Source organism: Procambarus clarkii, chromosome 38 (genome assembly GCF_040958095.1).
Source record: "Procambarus clarkii isolate CNS0578487 chromosome 38, FALCON_Pclarkii_2.0, whole genome shotgun sequence".
NCBI lineage: Eukaryota > Metazoa > Arthropoda > Malacostraca > Decapoda > Cambaridae > Procambarus > Procambarus clarkii.
This window is the reverse complement of record NC_091187.1, coordinates 23,976,086-23,994,759: the sequence shown is the minus strand read 5'-3', so window position 1 is coordinate 23,994,759 and position 18,674 is coordinate 23,976,086. Positions and strand designations below refer to the sequence as shown.

At 45.3% G+C, this 18,674-nt stretch overlaps 1 protein-coding gene across 4 annotated transcripts in view; it reads left to right on the top strand.

Annotated features, from left to right (window-relative positions):
* The window catches only part of LOC138372410 (methyltransferase-like protein 27), a 222,129-nt gene that overhangs the window by 185,867 nt on the left and 17,588 nt on the right, over positions 1-18,674 (top strand). For all 4 annotated transcript variants that reach the window (XR_011230852.1, XM_069337889.1, XM_069337887.1 and 1 more), the window contains one exon: positions 2,654-2,766. Coding sequence is in view for 3 of the 4 variants with exons in the window: in XM_069337889.1 (XP_069193990.1) it covers positions 2,654-2,766 (113 nt within the window). In the remaining variant the exon portion in view is untranslated. The remainder of the gene's footprint in view (positions 1-2,653; positions 2,767-18,674) is intronic.

Sequence of the window (18,674 nt, the reverse complement as noted above, 5' to 3'; positions counted from 1 at the left end):
TAGGTGACCCATCCTCCTAACACAGCGTCACATGACTAGGTGACCCGTCCTCCTAACACAGCATTACATGACTAGGTGACCCATCCTCCTAACATAGCATCACATGACTAGGTGACCCGTCCTCCTAACACAGCGTTACGTGACTAGGTGACCCATCCTCCTAACACAGCGTCACATGACTGGGTGACCCGTCTTCCTAACACAGCGTCACATGACTAGGTGACCCGTACCCCTAACACAGCGTCACATGACTAGGTGACCCGTACCCCTAACACAGCGTCACATGACTAAGTGACCCCGTCCCCCTAACACAGCGTCACATGTTGATGTATACACAATTAAAACCAAAAATTATTGTAAGAGAAAAGGGAAACGGCTTGCGAAATTTACATGCTGTCTCGTTTTCGATTTTGGGTCCTCTTGTAGGTTAGGATAAGGCACCTCAGTACGACGTTGGGAACGCCAGCAATAACGGGTTGAACCACTACCCGAAATGACTGAGTATTCTTGGACAACATCGTCCACACTCACCTGTGGTGGTGGACAGTATCTTTCACACTCACCAGTGGTGATGGTGGACAACATCTTCCACACTCACCAGTGGTGGTGGAAAGTATCTTCCACACTCACCAGTGGTGGTGGTGGACAACACCGTCCACACTCACCAGTGGTGGTGGACAACACCGTCCACACTCACCAGTGGTGGTGGACAACATCTTCCACACTCACCAGTGGTGGTGGACAACACCGTCCACACTCACCAGTGGTGGTGGACAACATCTTCCACACTCACCAGTGGTGGTGGACAACACCGTCCACACTCACCAGTGGTGGTGGACAGTATCTTCCACACTCACCAGTGGTGGTGGTGGACAACACCGTCCACACTCACCAGTGGTGGTGGATAACATCTTCCATACTCACCAGTGGTGGTGGAGAACATCTTCCACACTCACCAGTGGTGGTGGACAACACCTTCCACACTCACCAGTGGTGGTAGACATCACCGTCCACACTCACCAGTGGTGGTAGACAACTCCTTCCACACTCACCAGTGGTGGTGGATAACATCTTCCACATTCACCAGTGGTGGTGGACAACATCTTCCACATTCACCAGTGGTGGTGGATAACATCTTCCACACTCACCAGTGGTGGTGGACAACACCTTCCACACTCACCAGTGGTGGTAGACATCACCGTCCACACTCACCAGTGGTGGTAGACAACTCCTTCCACACTCACCAGTGGTGGTGGATAACACTGTCCATACTCACCAGTGGTGGTGGACAACACCGTCCACACTCACCAGTGGTGGTAGACAACATCTTCCACACTCACCAGTGGTGGTGGACAACACCTTCCACACTCACCAGTGGTGGTGGATAACATCTTCCACACTCACCAGTGGTGGTAGACAACACCGTCCACACTCACCAGTGGTGGTAGACAACACCGTCCACACTCACCAGTGGTGGTGGACAACACCGTCCACACTCACCAGTGGTGGTAGACAACACCGTCCACACTCACCAGTGGTGGTGTACAACACCGTCCACACTCACCAGTGGTGGTAGACAACACCGTCCACACTCACCAGTGGTGGTGGACAACACCGTCCACACTCACCAGTGGTGGTAGACAACACCGTCCACACTCACCAGTGGTGGTGGACAACACCGTCCACACTCACCAGTGGTGGTGGACAACACCGTCCACACTCACCAGTGGTGGTGGACAACACCGTCCACACTCACCAGTGGTGGTGGACAACACCGTCCACACTCACCAGTGGTGGTGGACAACACCGTCCACACTCACCAGTGGTGGTAGACAACACCGTCCACACTCACCAGTGGTGGTGGACAACACCGTCCACACTCACCAGTGGTGGTGGACAACACCGTCCACACTCACCAGTGGTAGTAGACAACACCGTCCACACTCACCAGTGGTGGTGGACAACACCGTCCACACTCACCAGTGGTGGTGGACAACACCGTCCACACTCACCAGTGGTGGTAGACAACACCGTCCACACTCACCAGTGGTGGTGGACAACACCTTCCACACTCACCAGTGGTGGTGGACAACACCGTCCACACTCACCAGTGGTGGTGGATAACACCGTCCACACTCACCAGTGGTGGTGGACAACACCGTCCACACTCACCAGTGGTGGTGGACAACACCGTCCACACTCACCAGTGGTGGTGGACAACACCTTCCACACTCACCAGTGGTGGTGGACAACACTGTCCACACTCACCAGTGGTGGTGGACAACACCGTCCACACTCACCAGTGGTGGTGGACAACACCGTCCACACTCACCAGTGGTGGTGGACAACACCGTCCACACTCACCAGTGGTGGTAGACAACACCGTCCACACTCACCAGTGGTGGTGGACAACACCGTCCACACTCACCAGTGGTGGTAGACAACACCGTCCACACTCACCAGTGGTGGTGGACAACACCGTCCACACTCACCAGTGGTGGTGGATAACACCATCCACACTCACCAGTGGTGGTGGATAACACCGTCCACGCTCAAGAACACTGTCTGGCAGGTCTGGTGCTCAGCGCCTGCTAGCACTGGGTGTTAAAAAGCAGCACCTTCTTTAGGTACTAATACTCATCCTGTCCCGCAGGTGGTCTGGTGATAATTGTGACGGGTGTGAATTACCTGACGGCAGTGGAGGCTTACAAGGACAAGCTGGAGCCACACATGGAGCGCCTCGAACAACAGGGTTTGTGGCACAAGGTAATATTTCCTCTAGTGTTGTTGTTGTCGTTGGATGAGGGCGAAGACGATCTAGTGGTCGGAGGCGCCCCGGCTGCCCGAGATTAGACCAGTGGTGTTGGAAACTTGTGTTCATACTATGAACAAACTATAACCAGTCGTTAAAGATAGCAAAACGTAAACAAGCTAAATACATTTTATTATACTTCATACTTAAATATATATATGCTCAGTCGAAGGGGGTGGGGGGGGAGGGTTTCTTTGCAATACTACTTTTCGAGGTGCCAAGATGTTTCAAGAATTATCACACTTTGTTTTTAACATTATCAACAAAGTAATATTGAGCTATATTTTTGAGATTAGTTTTTCTTTACTGCTAATGAATGATATTTAATATCATAATTATTTTTCCGTAATGAATTGCAGCATATAATCATACATAATCCAGGAAGCTTGTAGTACAATCCGTTGATTCCATTTACAATAGTAAACAACCGTCCTCGGAATAAGTCCATTCCATCCAGCTGTCGGCCCCAAGGACTCATTCATTAATTTTAACATGCTGTTCATTGAAAATAGGAATTTTCTCATATATAAATTATTATTATTATTATATATTTGCATATGTTTATTTTTTGTATTTTTTTTTTTGCATGCAAGCATGCAAAGGAAATACAATAAATACAATAAAACAACAAGTGAAATATAGCAAAACCAAGAAACCGCCGGCCAGAAGGACCGACAGCCCAGAACAACAATTATCAAAACATTGAGAAGGTAACAAGGTAATCATGAGAAATACACAACAAGACGCAAAACAGAAAACAATTACAAACAAGCAATCAATGCAAGCAAAACAAAACAAAAAAACATAGTAACATTATAAAACAGTAGAGCAGTGTAGAACACAACAAAACAAAATCACCGGCCTGAAGGACCGACAAACAAATACATCAGTATGAACAACATGATATACTACAAGAAAGCACAGCATACACAGTCACAACAATGAAAGCATGAATAGAACACACAGGGCAAAGTAATAACACAAAAACAAACACATGAATAAAAACACTCACACCATACCACCTGCCTCGCCCCAAACAAAGGGAGAGGCACGGGCACAAACTATAAGAGGGCAAACAAACAGCCAGAAGGGCACACAGTACAAAAGTAAGCACAGAAATAGGAAATCAGTGGACATATTTGCCCGGAAACATGTCCCGAGGGAACCGTGCATGGAACGCTTCCCAGCGCAACCGCAGCCAAGGGTCGTCCACTTCCAACGAGGACGCCATGGCATCCGGAACCCCGGCAACAAACACCTGCAAACAGGGGACCCAGATGGTATCCCTTCTGAGGCAAGTTACTGCCTCTCGCCCCCACAGCAAGGGAAACCTCCCATCCTCAAAGTCCGCCGCGCCTTCAAACAACACCAACGCGGCAATCTCTTTCCAGTGACCTGGCGGCATCACCGACGCCGGCAACACGTCCCCCAGGTCCCCAACGCGTGTCCTCACATGAACGGACCGAACATTGGGTACCACCACAGGGGCACCAGCGGCCACGGGCACACCACCAGACGACTGCAGAGAACCTGGGCGGAACACATCCTTCCGCAAGGTCACTACCAGGTTACGCCCAGTACCAGCATCCACACCATCCTGGGCAGTGGAAGCCACCACTCCCCACTGCAGAGAGTCCCCGGGCTGAGAAGGAACAGAAGGCACCCCCGTGATACGGGCACCAGCAGGCTCATGGACCTCTGCCACCACCAACCGCGGAGACAACGACACACCCGTATCCACACCTGTAACACTCGAAGACCCACAGGCACTGAATTCCCCAACATCGGCCCAGGCAGAAGACGAACGGCGGGAATGTTTGGGCTCCGGCCGGATATCATCTGAGCCGGAAGCGGACCCAGAAACCCGGGCACCACCAGCCAAACGAACCGATGCTCGACGCAGAACGGCAGCAGCCTCTACCACAGGGGGAACCGAACCACACACAGCAGGAGGCTCTGCAGCCACCCCAGCACCCAGCATAGCTGGGATCCGAGGTGAGGATGCAGGGCCAGGCACAGCAGCCGAAGACGAGTGAGAAGACGGCGACGCCTCACGGGGAGCACCAGGAAGGCCCACAGGAGCAGCAGTGCCAGTGACAGGAGCAGGAGAATCATCCGACGGCACCACAACATCTGGAGGAGGGTCTGCGACAACCAGAGGAAGGTCGGGCGATGCTGGGGAAGCCTCATCAGCTAACGGGACATTCACCTCCTCACCCCCGGAGTCCTCCAGAGGGAGCGGCGGGAAATCCTCCTCCCGGAACAGGTTGATGGGAGCAACCGGAGCCGCAGTGCATCCGGCAGCCTGATGCCCCAACAGGCCACACCAGAAACAGGTACGGGGTTGCCGGGCATAGTACACCTGGACGTAGTACCCCATATGCCGGACAGAAGATGGAATATCCGACCACAGGCGCATCCCCAAGGTGCGAATGTTCGTCTGCCTACCTGCATACTTCCCGGAGGAGAGCGTGTTCACCCGCACAGAGACGACAGTGCCAAACCTCTGGACAAAACGTTGGAGGAGGTCCTCGGGAAACTCCAAGGGCGCCCCATGCACACTGACATAAGTCAGGGCACCACTACGGTCCGAGATGGACACTGAGCTGGCACCACCCGACAACGGCAACGAACACCCCTCGTAACGCCGGAGGAAGTCATGGTACTCCTCCTCCCTCACGAACTTGAGAACAACCCGGTGGGCAGGTACAAGCTCAACACCGTAGATGGCCATCACAGGGACACGGAGCATGTCGCACATAACCATCTCGATGTCCGCATATCCAGCACGACCAGTGAACTCCAGGCCCACGGAGTTCACTCGCACAACAGGAGGAAGATGGCCTCCCATGGCAAGCTCGCCACGTCAACACGTAGCCAGGCAGCAACAGCAGGGGGGCAGAGATGCCCGCACCCCCTGGCGACAAAATCGGTAAACACCCCAACTACCAGAGGCCAGGCGACACATCTGTACCTCACGGCAGCTCCAGGTGGGCTCATACATTTGCATATTGTTCATATTTTTGCAGTGGTTAGGTTATGTTAGGTGTTTAGGTTCTGTTTGTGATTATTTGAATTTCTAGTACGTTGGTGAAGCATTCACAGCGTTGTGGTTCAAACAAAAGTCGTCAGTGAAGCACTTGTTCTGGAAGTGTTCGAACGTCAGCAGTTGTGAGTCGTGTGTAAAACGTTTTAATTCATAAACAAGGGGTTTAGCAGGTGCATGGAATGGACTTTGGCAATTGTTTGGGCAACCCATCCTTGACTCAAGTCCATTACATCCAGCGGTCGACCCCACAGGTGCATTCATAAATTGTTACAAGCTGTTCATTCAAAACGGGAATTTTCTTAAGTATTAATTAATATATAATATATTAGCATATTGTGCATATATAGGCAAAGTGCAGCAGAGCGCCAGGCGATGTGCCAACAACTATTGGCTCCAGCTCTGCTCCCAGATACAGACTGCAGCGGACACAGGCAATGTAAGGGGAATGTATGACGGCATCAAGCAGGCCCTCAGCCCAATCCAGAGGAAGACCGCTCCTCTGAAATCCGCCACTGGCGAGGTGATTCAGGACCAGACACTGCAGCTGAAGCGCTGGGTCGAGCACTACTCTGAGCTATACGCCAGGGACAATGTGGTCACCGAAGACGCCCTGAGCGCCATTGAGTGTCTGCCTGTGTTAATGGAGCTCGACAGCGAGCCGACCCTCGAAGAACTCAGCGATGCCCTAGACTCCCTTGCTTCTGGTAAAGCTCCTGGCAAAGATGGCATTCCTGCTGAGACCTTGAAGTGCTGCAGAGGTAGCCTGCTCATGGAGCTGCATGAAATTCTCTGCCCCTGCTGGGAAGGAGAGGTGCCACAGGACATGAGGGATGCCAATATCGTCACGCTATATAAGAATAAAGGTGACAGGGGCGACTGCAACAACTACCGTGGAATCTCCCTCTTCAGTATTGTCGGAAAGCTGTTTGCTGGAGTAGCATTGAAGAGGTTCCAAGTACTTGCAGAGAGAGTCTATCCAGAATCACAATGCGGAATCAGAGCTGACAGGTCCACCATCGACATGGTCTTTTCCCTCAGACAACTGCAGGAGAAATGCAGGGAACAGAAGCAGCCACTCTTCGTAGCCTTCATAGATCTGACGAAGGCCTTCGACTTCGTCAGCAGGGATGGCCTATTCAAGATCCTCCCCAAAACCGGATGCCCACCCAGGCTCCTCAGCATCATCAGATCTTTCCATAAGAACATGAGGGGCACCGTGGTCTTTGATGGCCTAACATCAGACGCTTTTGACATCCGAAGTGGAGTAAAACAGGGCTGCGTACTGGCTCCAACCCTATTCGGGATTTTCTTCGCAGTTATGCTGGGGCACGCCTTCGGATCTGTCACGGAAGGCATTTGCCTCCGGACCAGGTCGGATGGAAAGCTCTTTAACCTCGCCAGGCTGAGTGCCAAGACAAAGGTTCGGCTGAGGTGTCTGCGCGACTTCCTTTTTGCCGACGACGCAGCAGTCACTGCCCACTCAGCCGAAGATCTCCAACGGCTCATGACCTGCTTCAGCGAGGCCTCTCAGGCTTTCGGACTCACCATCAGCCTGAAGAAAACACAAGTCATGGGACAAGGAGTGGACTCCCCACCTGACATCGGCATCTCCGATTCCAAACTGGAAGTCGTTCACGACTTCGTGTACCTGGGCTTCACAATCTCTGACTCCCTCTCTCTTGATACGGAGCTAAACAAACGCATCGGTAAGGCATCTACTACCATGTCCAGACTGACAAAGAGAGTGTGGGCTAACAATAGGCTGAGTATACTAAGATTCAGGTTTACAGAGCCTGTGTCCTGAGCACTCTTCTTTATGGCAGTGAGTCTTGGACACTCCGCGCCCGTCAGGAAAGACAGTTGAATGCCTACCACATGCGCTGCCTTCGACACATCTTGGACATCACCTGGCAGGACAAGGTGACAAACAACAACGTCTTGAGGAGAGTAAGAATCACTAGCATGTACACAATGCTGAAACAGAGACGAATGCGCTGCCTCGGGCACGTTGTGCGAATGGGCGATGGCAGGATCCCCAAGGATCTCCTGTATGGAGAGCTGATGCAGGGAAAGCGTCCAACAGGCAAGCCACAGCTTCGGTACAAAGACGTATGCAAGAGGGACCTGAAAGCAATGGACGTCGATCTTGCTATATGGGAGACACTGGCTGCAGACCGTTCAACCTGGAGGCAGTCTGTTCAAAGAGGTCTCTCCAAGTTCGAGGAATCACTTGCCAAGGAATCAGAGGCAAAGAGACAGAGAAGGAAAGCCGGTAGCCAGGAAGACAGACCAGAATCGAACTTCGTTTGTGCTCGGTGTGGAATGGACTGCCACTCTCGGATTGGCCTCATCAGTCACACCAGACGCTGCACCAGGATTGACAACTAGGGCGCAACTCCATAGTCTCCCGAGACTGAAGGATGCCTACTACTACTACTAGGCAAAGGTTGGGTTAGGTGTTCAGGTTCTATCGGAGATTATTTGTATTTGTAGTACGTGGGTGAAGCATATATAGCATTGTGGTTCGAACAAAATTCGTCAGTGAAGCACTTGTTCCGGAAGTGTTCGAACGAAATCAGTTGTGAGTCATGTGTAAACCATTTTCATTCATAAACAGGGGGTTTGGCGGGTGCATGGAATCACTTTTGTGTCTTGAAAATTCAAGATTGCCAGTCATGAAAATTCTGACAATTTGGGGCAATTAGGGAAAAGGTTTGGGGCAAACCTTTTCCAGTTTGCATATGTGATTCTTAAGATATGGGCACCATACAACCACTGCATATTCATAATCATATTCACTGCATAATTTTGATTTCACAAAGGTCGTGAATAAGATCTTTAGCATTTCACGAATCATGCATTGAAAAAATTTATGAAATTGGAAAACATATTATAAGCTCCCCAAACAATGCTCTTTGTGTGGTTCTTAGATGATAGTTTTCTATCTAGACACATCCGGGGCCCTAGATCTCTTTCTTTATTAGAGTTTTTTAAAAATATTTTAACATAATTTGTAGGTTGTGTGTGGTCTATTTTCTATTTAACAATTCTTATGTGAGACTCTGTCGAAAGCCTTTTTTTTGGGTCCAGATAAATGCATTCAACCCAACCATTCCTGTAAATTCTCTGTGGCTCTATCATACAAACTACAGAAATTCGTTACACATGCAAGATTTTCCAGATGGTAACCATACTGTTTGTTATTATATAATTTTTATCCAGGTTATTTATCCAGCCCAATTGGTTATTATATTTTTCCAATATTTTGACTATTACACTTGTCACTGATACAGGTCTGTAATTGAGTCTTTCCTGCTGCCACTTTTGTAGATTTCCATTATGTCTACCAGGGCTTCTGCACACACATGGATGTCTGAAAAATCAATTGAAGTGGTTTTTCAGGAACCGTGAAAAATCAATTGAATAGTGCGCGTTTATATAATTATTATATACTATATATCGTTAATCACAAAAACTGATTTTATTACACTGACTTCAGCGTAGGAATAATCCAACTATATCATATCATGACAATCTATAGAGTACCACTTGTAAATTAAGAGCACGCGAAATAAATAAAAGGAAAAGCTATATTCCTAAAAATCATAATCTTGATACCAACAGTGTTATCAAGGTGCAATATATTCTCAAGGATGTTGTATACAATGTTCTCAAGGTGCTGTATACAATGTTCTCAAGGTGCTGTATATAATGTTCTCAAGGTGCCTTATACAATGTTCACCTGTGTTGTATACAATGTTCTCAAGGTGCTGTATACAATGTTCTCAAGTTGCTTTATACAATGTTCTCAAGGTGTTGTATACAATGTTCTCAAGGTGCTGTATACAATGTTCTCAAGGTGCTGTATACAATGTTCTCAAGGTGCTGTATACAATGTTCTCAAGGTGCCTTATACAATGTTCTCAAGGTGCTGTATACAATGTTCTCAAGGTGCTGTATACAATGTTCTCAAGGTGCTGTATACAATGTTCTCAAGGTGCTGTATACAATGTTCTCAAGGTGCTTTATACAATGTTCTCAAGGTGCTGTATACAATGTTCTCAAGGTGCCTTATACAATGTTCTCAAGGTGCTGTATACAATGTTATTAAGGTGCTGTACACAGTGTTCTCAAGGTACTGTATACAATGTTCTCAAGGTGCTTTATACAATGTTCTCAAGGTGCTGTATACAATGTTCTCAAGGTGCTTTATACAATGTTATTAAGGTGCTTTATACAATGTTCTCAAGGTGCTGCATACGATGTTCTAAGGTCCTGTATACAATGTTCTCAAGGTGTTGTATACAATGTTCTCAAGGTGCTGTATACAATGTTCTCAAGGTGTTGTATACAATGTTCTCAAGGTGATGTATACAATGTTCTCAAGGTGATGTGTACAATATTATCAAGGTGCTGTACACAATATTCTCAAGGTGATGTATACAATGTTCTCAAGGTGATGCATACAGTGTTCTTAAGGTGATGTATACAATGTTCTCAAGGTGGTGTATATTGGTCCCGCCTCTCATCCGTCAATCAACTTGTCTACAGATCCTAGACCCTACTGGGCTCTATCATACCTACATTTGAAACTGTGTATGGAGTCAGCCTCCACCACATCACTTCCTAGTGCATTCCATTTGTTAGCTACTCTGACACTGAAAAAATCTTTGTAATGTCTCTGTGGCTCATTTGGGTACTAAGTTTTAACCTGTGTCCCCATGTTCGTGTTCCACTTGTGCTAAAGAGTTTGTCTTTGTCCACCCTGTCAATTCTCCCTGAGAATGGTGTAGATGGTTATCAAGTCTCCCTTTACTCTTCCGTCTTCCAAGGATGTGAGTTTAGCTCCTTTAGCCTTTCTTCGTAGCTCATACCTCTCGGGACGAGTCTAGTGGCATACCGCTGAATCTTCTCTAACTTTATCATGAGTTTAACTAGGTATGGACTCCCAGCTGGAGCTGCATATTCCAGGATTGGTCTGACATAAGTGGTATACAGGGTCCTGAACGATTCCTTACACAAGTTTCTAAAGGCAGTTCTTATGTTGGCCAGTCTAGTAAATGCCGATGGTGATATCCTTTTGATGTGGGTCTCTGATGACAGGTTTGATGTGATATCAACTCCCAGAACTTTCTCTCTATTTGACTCTATGTCAATATGGCCGTTCCTCCTCTTCGCCCATACTTCATTACACACAGAAATCACAAGAGGGAGAACGGCCTATTGACATAGCTCGAGTGCATGGAAAAAGTTGTGTAAAACCCTGCTTTGTACCTCGGAGAGGGTGCAGGATCCAGTAAGTTCAGTAGAACTTCGAACTTCGGTTTCAACTCCTTTTGACCATGTCGTAGCTCAGTCGATTAAGGCAGCGTCTGGGATGCTCTCGGACGGAGATTCGAATCCTCGTCACGGCCCTTGTAGATTTGTTCATTTGATACATCACGTAATTGTGATTTCTGTGAGTAGTGCCATTCGTCTTCTTTGGAAAGTACGCGGTCACATCGGATATCGTGAAATACTATCGTGACGTAAATCAGGCTCCTGACGACCCTGCTCCCCCTCCAACTTTATCAGCTGCTCCTTGAGCCCACAACATCCCTAACATGATGTAACAACCCCAGAAGGCAGCTAAGTACCCAGTGACCTAAATGTGACCGAAATATTCGACAAAACCTAACCTACTACCTCATCTCGACCTCATTAGTGTTGCTCCCTGGAGGAAGCTAACCTGACGTTTGCTGCTGCCATATCAACAAGTCTACCCCATCTGCTGCATACATCTCTGCTGCTACCATGCTAAACAATTCTAAGCTCGGCAAGGCCGTAAAGAATGATAGCACACCTATCAGGATGAACCCAACCAGCCAAGCTAGCAACAGGAATAATGCGGCTGTCTCCCCCTTAGGGGCTACCGGGGGGAGTACCGACCCTCCCTGCGTCAACAATAACAAACCTTCCCAGCTGATTGAAGCGTCGTCACTGACTCGAGCCTTACAACAGTTATGTAACCATATGGAGCAACTTAAACGAGCTGCCTCCCCATGTACTGACTTTAAGCGTCCCGCTGATAATCCATGGCTCAGATTATTGACTCAAATACATGATGACCAAAAGTCTATAATCCGAGAGCAGTCGGACCTGATAATGAAGCTTCAGAGTGATGCTTTGGCAATGCACAAGGCTAACCAAGATCTGTCTGCCAGAGTCGGCCACCTTGAACATGAATTAAGCTCTCTTCGGATCTCGGTTACTAACTTTAAACCAGCAGAAACCTCTAAGAAGCAAGAAGAGATGTTACAAAAGTTAGAGAACCACTTTAACTCCCTACAACAGCAACACACTGCAACCCAAGACGAATCAGACCAACTTAAGCTCCTTGATTCTGTCATCATCTCATCACAGGATTTTCCCCATGAAACTGACAGAGAAGACTGTACTGCCATCGTGATCCAGGAATTGCGTACTAAGTTGAATTATTCAATCGAAGCAAGAGACATTAAGTCAGCTTATAGAGTGGGTACCAAATCATCTGGTGCAAACAACAGAAGGATACACGTGAAGTTAGATAGCTGCTCCCGCAAGTCAGACCTTATCACTGCTGCAGTCGCTAGGAAATCCAAGGTTTATGTGAACGAATGTCTTACCAGATTCAGACAAAATCTCTTATTTAAACTACGTGGAATTCGCAATAGATCCACTGCTATTAAACACTGTTTTGTGCGCGATGGTAAAATAATAGCTAGGAAGACTGACTCTGGAAAAACTTATGTCATAACCACTGAAGCACACCTCACTTCTTTCCTGGATGACTGTGGGATATCAGCTGAATAACCAGAACATAATTTGTAGTCTCACATACAACCAAAGTGTACTTAAGCTCTGCCTTTCCTTTCCAAAGGTGTTTATTTTTATTTTTATTTTAATTTTTACTTTATTTTTTGTTTGTCATCTTTGCCTGTTTTATACTCTTAATTATTTGTTCTTAGTTAATCCCCTTGCCACTAAACCTAGGGCTTTTTATTACCCTGTTAATTAACCATTACTAAGCTAATTATCTTCAAGATCATTTTTTTTATGATTATTATTTTTTATTTTACATTTATATTGTCAGTCTCTACTGATTTTTTGTTTTATTTTATGTAACTTCTGTGTCCTCCCTGGCTATCTATTGGATCTTTATTTTACTTCTAAATTGTTACTATTTTATTGTATCTGCTCTTATTCTTGTGTTTTGCTTTATCGTGTATCTTGTATCGTGATCCCTCTGCATCTCTGTGCACACTGATATTGATCCTGATCAAAATCTTCTGTCTCATATCTACACCAACCAGCACATTGATCATCATTATTGCAAGTATTTCACAGCACACCAGGCTAAAAACAAACTCCAAAATAGCACCTATCTATCAGTTTATAACCAAAATGTTAGATCACTTGGTAAACATTTTGACGATTTAAATGCACTACTCACAGCACTAGGTACTAACCTATCGTTCATTATTTTAACAGAAACTTGGCTAAATAAAGACTATACCCAATTCTACAACTTAGCTGGTTATAAAGCCATTCATAACTGTAGGCCTAATAAAAAAGGTGGTGGCACAGCTATATATTACCGAGATACATTTATCTGCAACAGTGTTATTAGTGACAGGGATGACTACTGTGAATATACTTTTGCTCAGTTTACAATTAAATCCCTTAAATCCTCTTTGACTATTGGAGCCATCTATAGATTTCCTAATACTAACATAGCTTCTTTCTCAGACAACCTAAGGAATCTTATTATAAACAACAATCTCAACAAAAACCACATCATTCTGGGAGGAGACTTTAATATTGACCTGGGGCAACAAAACTGCTCTCAAGTTGACTATTTCCTTAACAGCATGAACTCCTGTATGCTAATCCCCACAATCACCAAACCTACCCGAGTCACTCAAACATCAGCCACTACCTTGGACCACATATGGACAAACATAACAGCTCCCCTTGTATCTGGTATAATCTACGACAGAACAACTGACCACTATCCTACCTTTCTCATAGCGAACATGGACATAACACCACCAAAAAGCAAGAAACTTTCATTTAGGCTACACAGTGAATCAGCTTTAGACAATCTTACAGAGGCACTTCACAATATTAACTGGGATTCTGAATTCAATAATACCCATGATATAAATTCATTAGCTAACCTCTTCCTCTCCAAAACTCTAAGCCTCTACAACCTTCATTGTCCCCTTCTTACAAAGCAAGTAACTGACAAAAGATTAAACAATCCATGGCTCACAAGTGGCATTCTCAACTCAATCAACAAGAAACATGAATATGAAAAGAAAGTTAGGATTGGCCTAGTTTCAAAGGAAGTAGCTAAAAGGTACTCATCAATGCTTACCAGTATCATAAGAAAGGCAAAACTTGCATATTATGTGAATAGATTCAATGAAGCAAAAGGCAACATGAAAAACACTTGGAAAACTATCTCTAGTATCCTAGGAACTAAACAACACTCACATAACCAAATAAAACTCTACAAGGATGGGGATATACCGTCAACTGATTTAGAAATGGCAAATGAATTTAATAGTTTCTTTTCATCGGTTGGTGCTAATCTTGCCAGTAAAATCCCACAGACTCAGACACATATTAACACATATCTCTCAGGCAGCTATCCAAACTCTCTTCTCCTTTCACCAATCAACCCGGCAGATGTTGTGTCCATCATACACTCTCTAAAAACCAAGGCAGGGAACACCAGTGAAATTCCGTCCATTGTGTACAAGAGAGCCTCCCATGCCCTTGCCCCACCCATAGCACTACTGTTCAACAAATCTATAGAGTGTCACACCTTCCCTGATATCCTCAAAAAAGCAAGAGTAACGCCAGTCCATAAAGGAGGCAATCCGGCGGACATAAACAATTATAGACCAATATCAAATCTACCCATTCTATCAAAAATATTTGAAAAAATTATTTACAAACAGCTCTATTCCTACCTCGTAAAATTCGACATACTCAGCCCCTGCCAGTTTGGCTTCCTGTCCCAAAAGAGTACCAATGATGCAATCATTAGTCTCCTTGACATTATCTACTCAGCCCTTGACAAAAATGAGTTTCCGATTGGACTCTTCATTGACCTAAGAAAAGCCTTTGATACTGTTAATCACAACTACCTCTTATTTAAACTCCAGCATTATGGAATCCGAGGCCTTGCCCTTGACTACATCCGATCCTATCTTAGTGACAGACACCAATATGTAACCATCAATGATACAACTTCTTCCACTCTACCAATTACCGTTGGAGTGCCACAGGGCAGCATCTTAGGACCTCTTCTATTTCTTATATATATAAACGATCTGCCTAATGTCTCTAATATTCTCAAACCTATATTGTTTGCTGATGATACTACCCTTATCTACTCAAACCTCAACCCACATACACTAAATAATGTTGTGAATAATGAATTAAAAAAAGTCCACTTATGGATGTCAACGAACAAACTAACATTAAACATCGAAAAGACTTACTACATCTTATTTGGAAGCAAATCATCAAATGCAATTCAGCTACAGATAGACAACATTAACATCAGTAATAAAAATGATGGCAAGTTTCTTGGCCTATTCCTAGACAAGAGACTCAACTTCAGCACCCACATTCAACACATAACTAAGAAAGTCTCTAAGACAGTTGGTATACTCTCCAAAATCAGATATTATGTTCCTAACTCTGCTCTCCTCTCACTATATTATGCACTAATCTATCCCTATCTTAATTATGGGATCTGTGCATGGGGGTCTACCACTGCAAACCACCTTAAGCCCATCATCACACAGCAAAAATCTGCTATCAGAATAATAACTAACTCTGCTTTCAGACAACACTCAGCTCCCTTGTTTAAATCTCTAAACTTGCTAAATATTAACTCCCTCCACACATTCTCTTGTGTCAACTACATTTACAAAACCCTGTTCTTAAATGCAAACCATGCTCTGAAACTCTCCCTGGACAGATGTAATAGGACCCATTATCACCACACCAGAAATAAATATCTCTTTGATATCCCCAGGGTCAAACTTAATCTGTGTAAACACTCTATGCAAATTAAGGGACCTAGTCTATGGAACTCACTCCCTAGTGAATTGAAAAACTGTAAAACTTTTGCCTTATTTAAAAGCAAAACCAAAAAGTACCTAACTTCATCTATTTAGTTTCCTACACTGAGCTTTAAATTTGCTCTGTACCTAGTGGTACCCAATCTCCTAATTTTTATGTAATATCAAACAACCTTATCATTGTGTTCATTGCTGTCTTCTTTTATGTGCTAGCCATATGCTGTATTGTGACTACCAATTTTTATCAACTACCATTCAAGCTGTTATTGCAATCAATCTTATATTGTTTCTGCTGTATTGTGCCTACCAATTTGTTGTCAACTACCATTTTAAGCTGTCATTGCAATCAATCATAGCTACCTATGTGCTTTAATATACTGTACCTATAATTTTCTCTCATCTTTTTTTTTTTCATTCCATGTAATCTGTTATCATTTTTTGTCTATAAATTTTGCAAGTATTTACCTCCTTAAAAATTTCTTAGATTAAGGACCTGCCCGAAACGCTGCGCGTGCTAGTGGCTTTACAAGACTGTAATTACCATAATTGTATCCTCACATTCCTTATGTACATTCTTGTATATGCATAAATAAATAAATAAATAAATATACCCGGAGGAGGCAGCTTGGGCTCCTGTCAGTCCAGTTGGTGCCAGTGCGGGATCTGCAGGGCAAGATGGTGCCCGGGCGGCCACATAAAGGGCAGGAGAGCCGGTGTCATCGACTGAAGCATGGAAGTCTGTCGAGTCATCATGGTCGGCTTCCTTGGGTTCATCTTTGGAATCGGTCGAGTCTTCAGAGCTAGTCGAGCCTTCGGAGTTGGCTTTGCCGTCCTAGTCAACTGTTCTTGGTGCTGATGCCGGCGTCTGTCAGTGGGACAAGCATGAGAACCGCAGAGGTGCTGTGGGCAGATGGTGAGCGGTCCCTGGTGGTCGGCTCAGGGATCCGCAGGGCAGTGGGTCCGCTAGCAGTTGCAGAAGGTAGATGAAAGTCATCGGGCAGCAGCAGTCAGAAGTGTGTTCCCAACGAGCAGCCTGTTGATGACGTAGATGTAACGGGTAACGTCGTTACCAACAATTTTGTCATATAGGTGAAGGAGGTGGGTAAAAGGGTGATCTCTGTGAAGGCTGCAGGCGGGCCGGTACTCACCTAGTTGTGCTTACGGGGGTTGAACTTTGGCTCTTTGGTCCCACCTCTCAACCGTCAATCAACTGGTGTACAGATTCCCGAGCCTACTGGGCTCTATTATATCTACATTTGAAACTGTGTATGGAGTCTGCCTTCATCGCATCACTTCCTACTGCATTCAATTTGTTAACTACTCTGACACTGAAAAAAAAAAATATCTCTTTGGCTCATTTGGGTACTAAGTTTCCACCTGTGTCCCCTTTTTCGTGTTCACCTGTGCTAAAGAGTGTGTCTTTGTCCACAATGTCAATTCTCCTGATAATTTTGTTGGTGGTTATCATGTCTCCCCCTTACTCTTCTGTCTTTCAGGGACGTGAGTTTCAGCTCCTTTAACCTTTCTTTGTAGCTCATACCTCTCAGTTCCGGGACAAGTCTGTTGGTATACAGCTGAATCTTCTCTACATTTGTCTTCTGTTTAATGATATGATGTATGGACTCCAAGATGGAGCTGTATATTCCAGGATTGGTCTGACATAAATGGTATACAGGGTCCTGAACGATTCCACACACAAGTTTCTGAAGGCAGTTCTTTTGCTGGCCAGTCTAGCATATGTCGCTGATGATATCCTTTTAATGTGGGCCTCTGGGGACAGGTTCGGTGTGATATCAACCCCCAGATCTTTCTCTCTATTTGACTCTTGCAGGATTTCACCTCCCAGATGGTACCTAGTATTCATCCTTCTGTTCCCTTCGCCTAATTTCATTACTTTACAATTTTCTGAGTTGAACTTTAGTAGCCATTTTCTAGACCATTCCTCCAGTTTGTCCAGGTCGCCCTGTAGTCTCTGTCTATCATCATCTCTCTTGATTCTTCTCATATTTCTGCATCATCAGCAAATATTGAGAAAAATGAGTCTATACCCTCTGGAAGATCGTTTACATATATTAGATACATATTACTTGGTCATAGAATTCTATTAAACCTGTGAGGCACGATTTAGCATCTCTTAACCCATGCTGGTGGTGTGATATCAACTCCTAGATCTTTCTCTCTGTTCGTTTCATGAAGGACTTCATCTCCCATTCTGTATCCTGTGTCTGGCCTCCTGTTTCCACTACCTAGTTTCATGACCTTACATTTACTCGGGTTGAACTTTAGTAGTCATTTGTTGGACCATTCATTCAGTCTGTCTAGGTCATTTTATAGCCTCATACTATCTTCCTACGTCTTAATCCTCCTCATAGTTTTTGCATCTTCAGCAAACAATGAGTGGAATGATTCTATTCTCTCTGGTAGATCATTTACATCTATCAGAAACAGTATGGGTCCAATGACTAAACCCTGCGGGACTGCACTGGTGACGTCTCGCCAGTCCCTCTGGTAGATCATTTACATCTATCAGAAACAGTATGGGTCGAATGACTGAACCCTGCGGAATTGCACTGGTGACGTCTCGCCAGTCTGAGGCCTCACCCCTCAATGACTCACTGTCTTCTGTTACTTAGGTTCTCCCTTATCCAATGGAGTACCTTCTCTTTCACTCATGCCTGCATCTCCAGCTTTC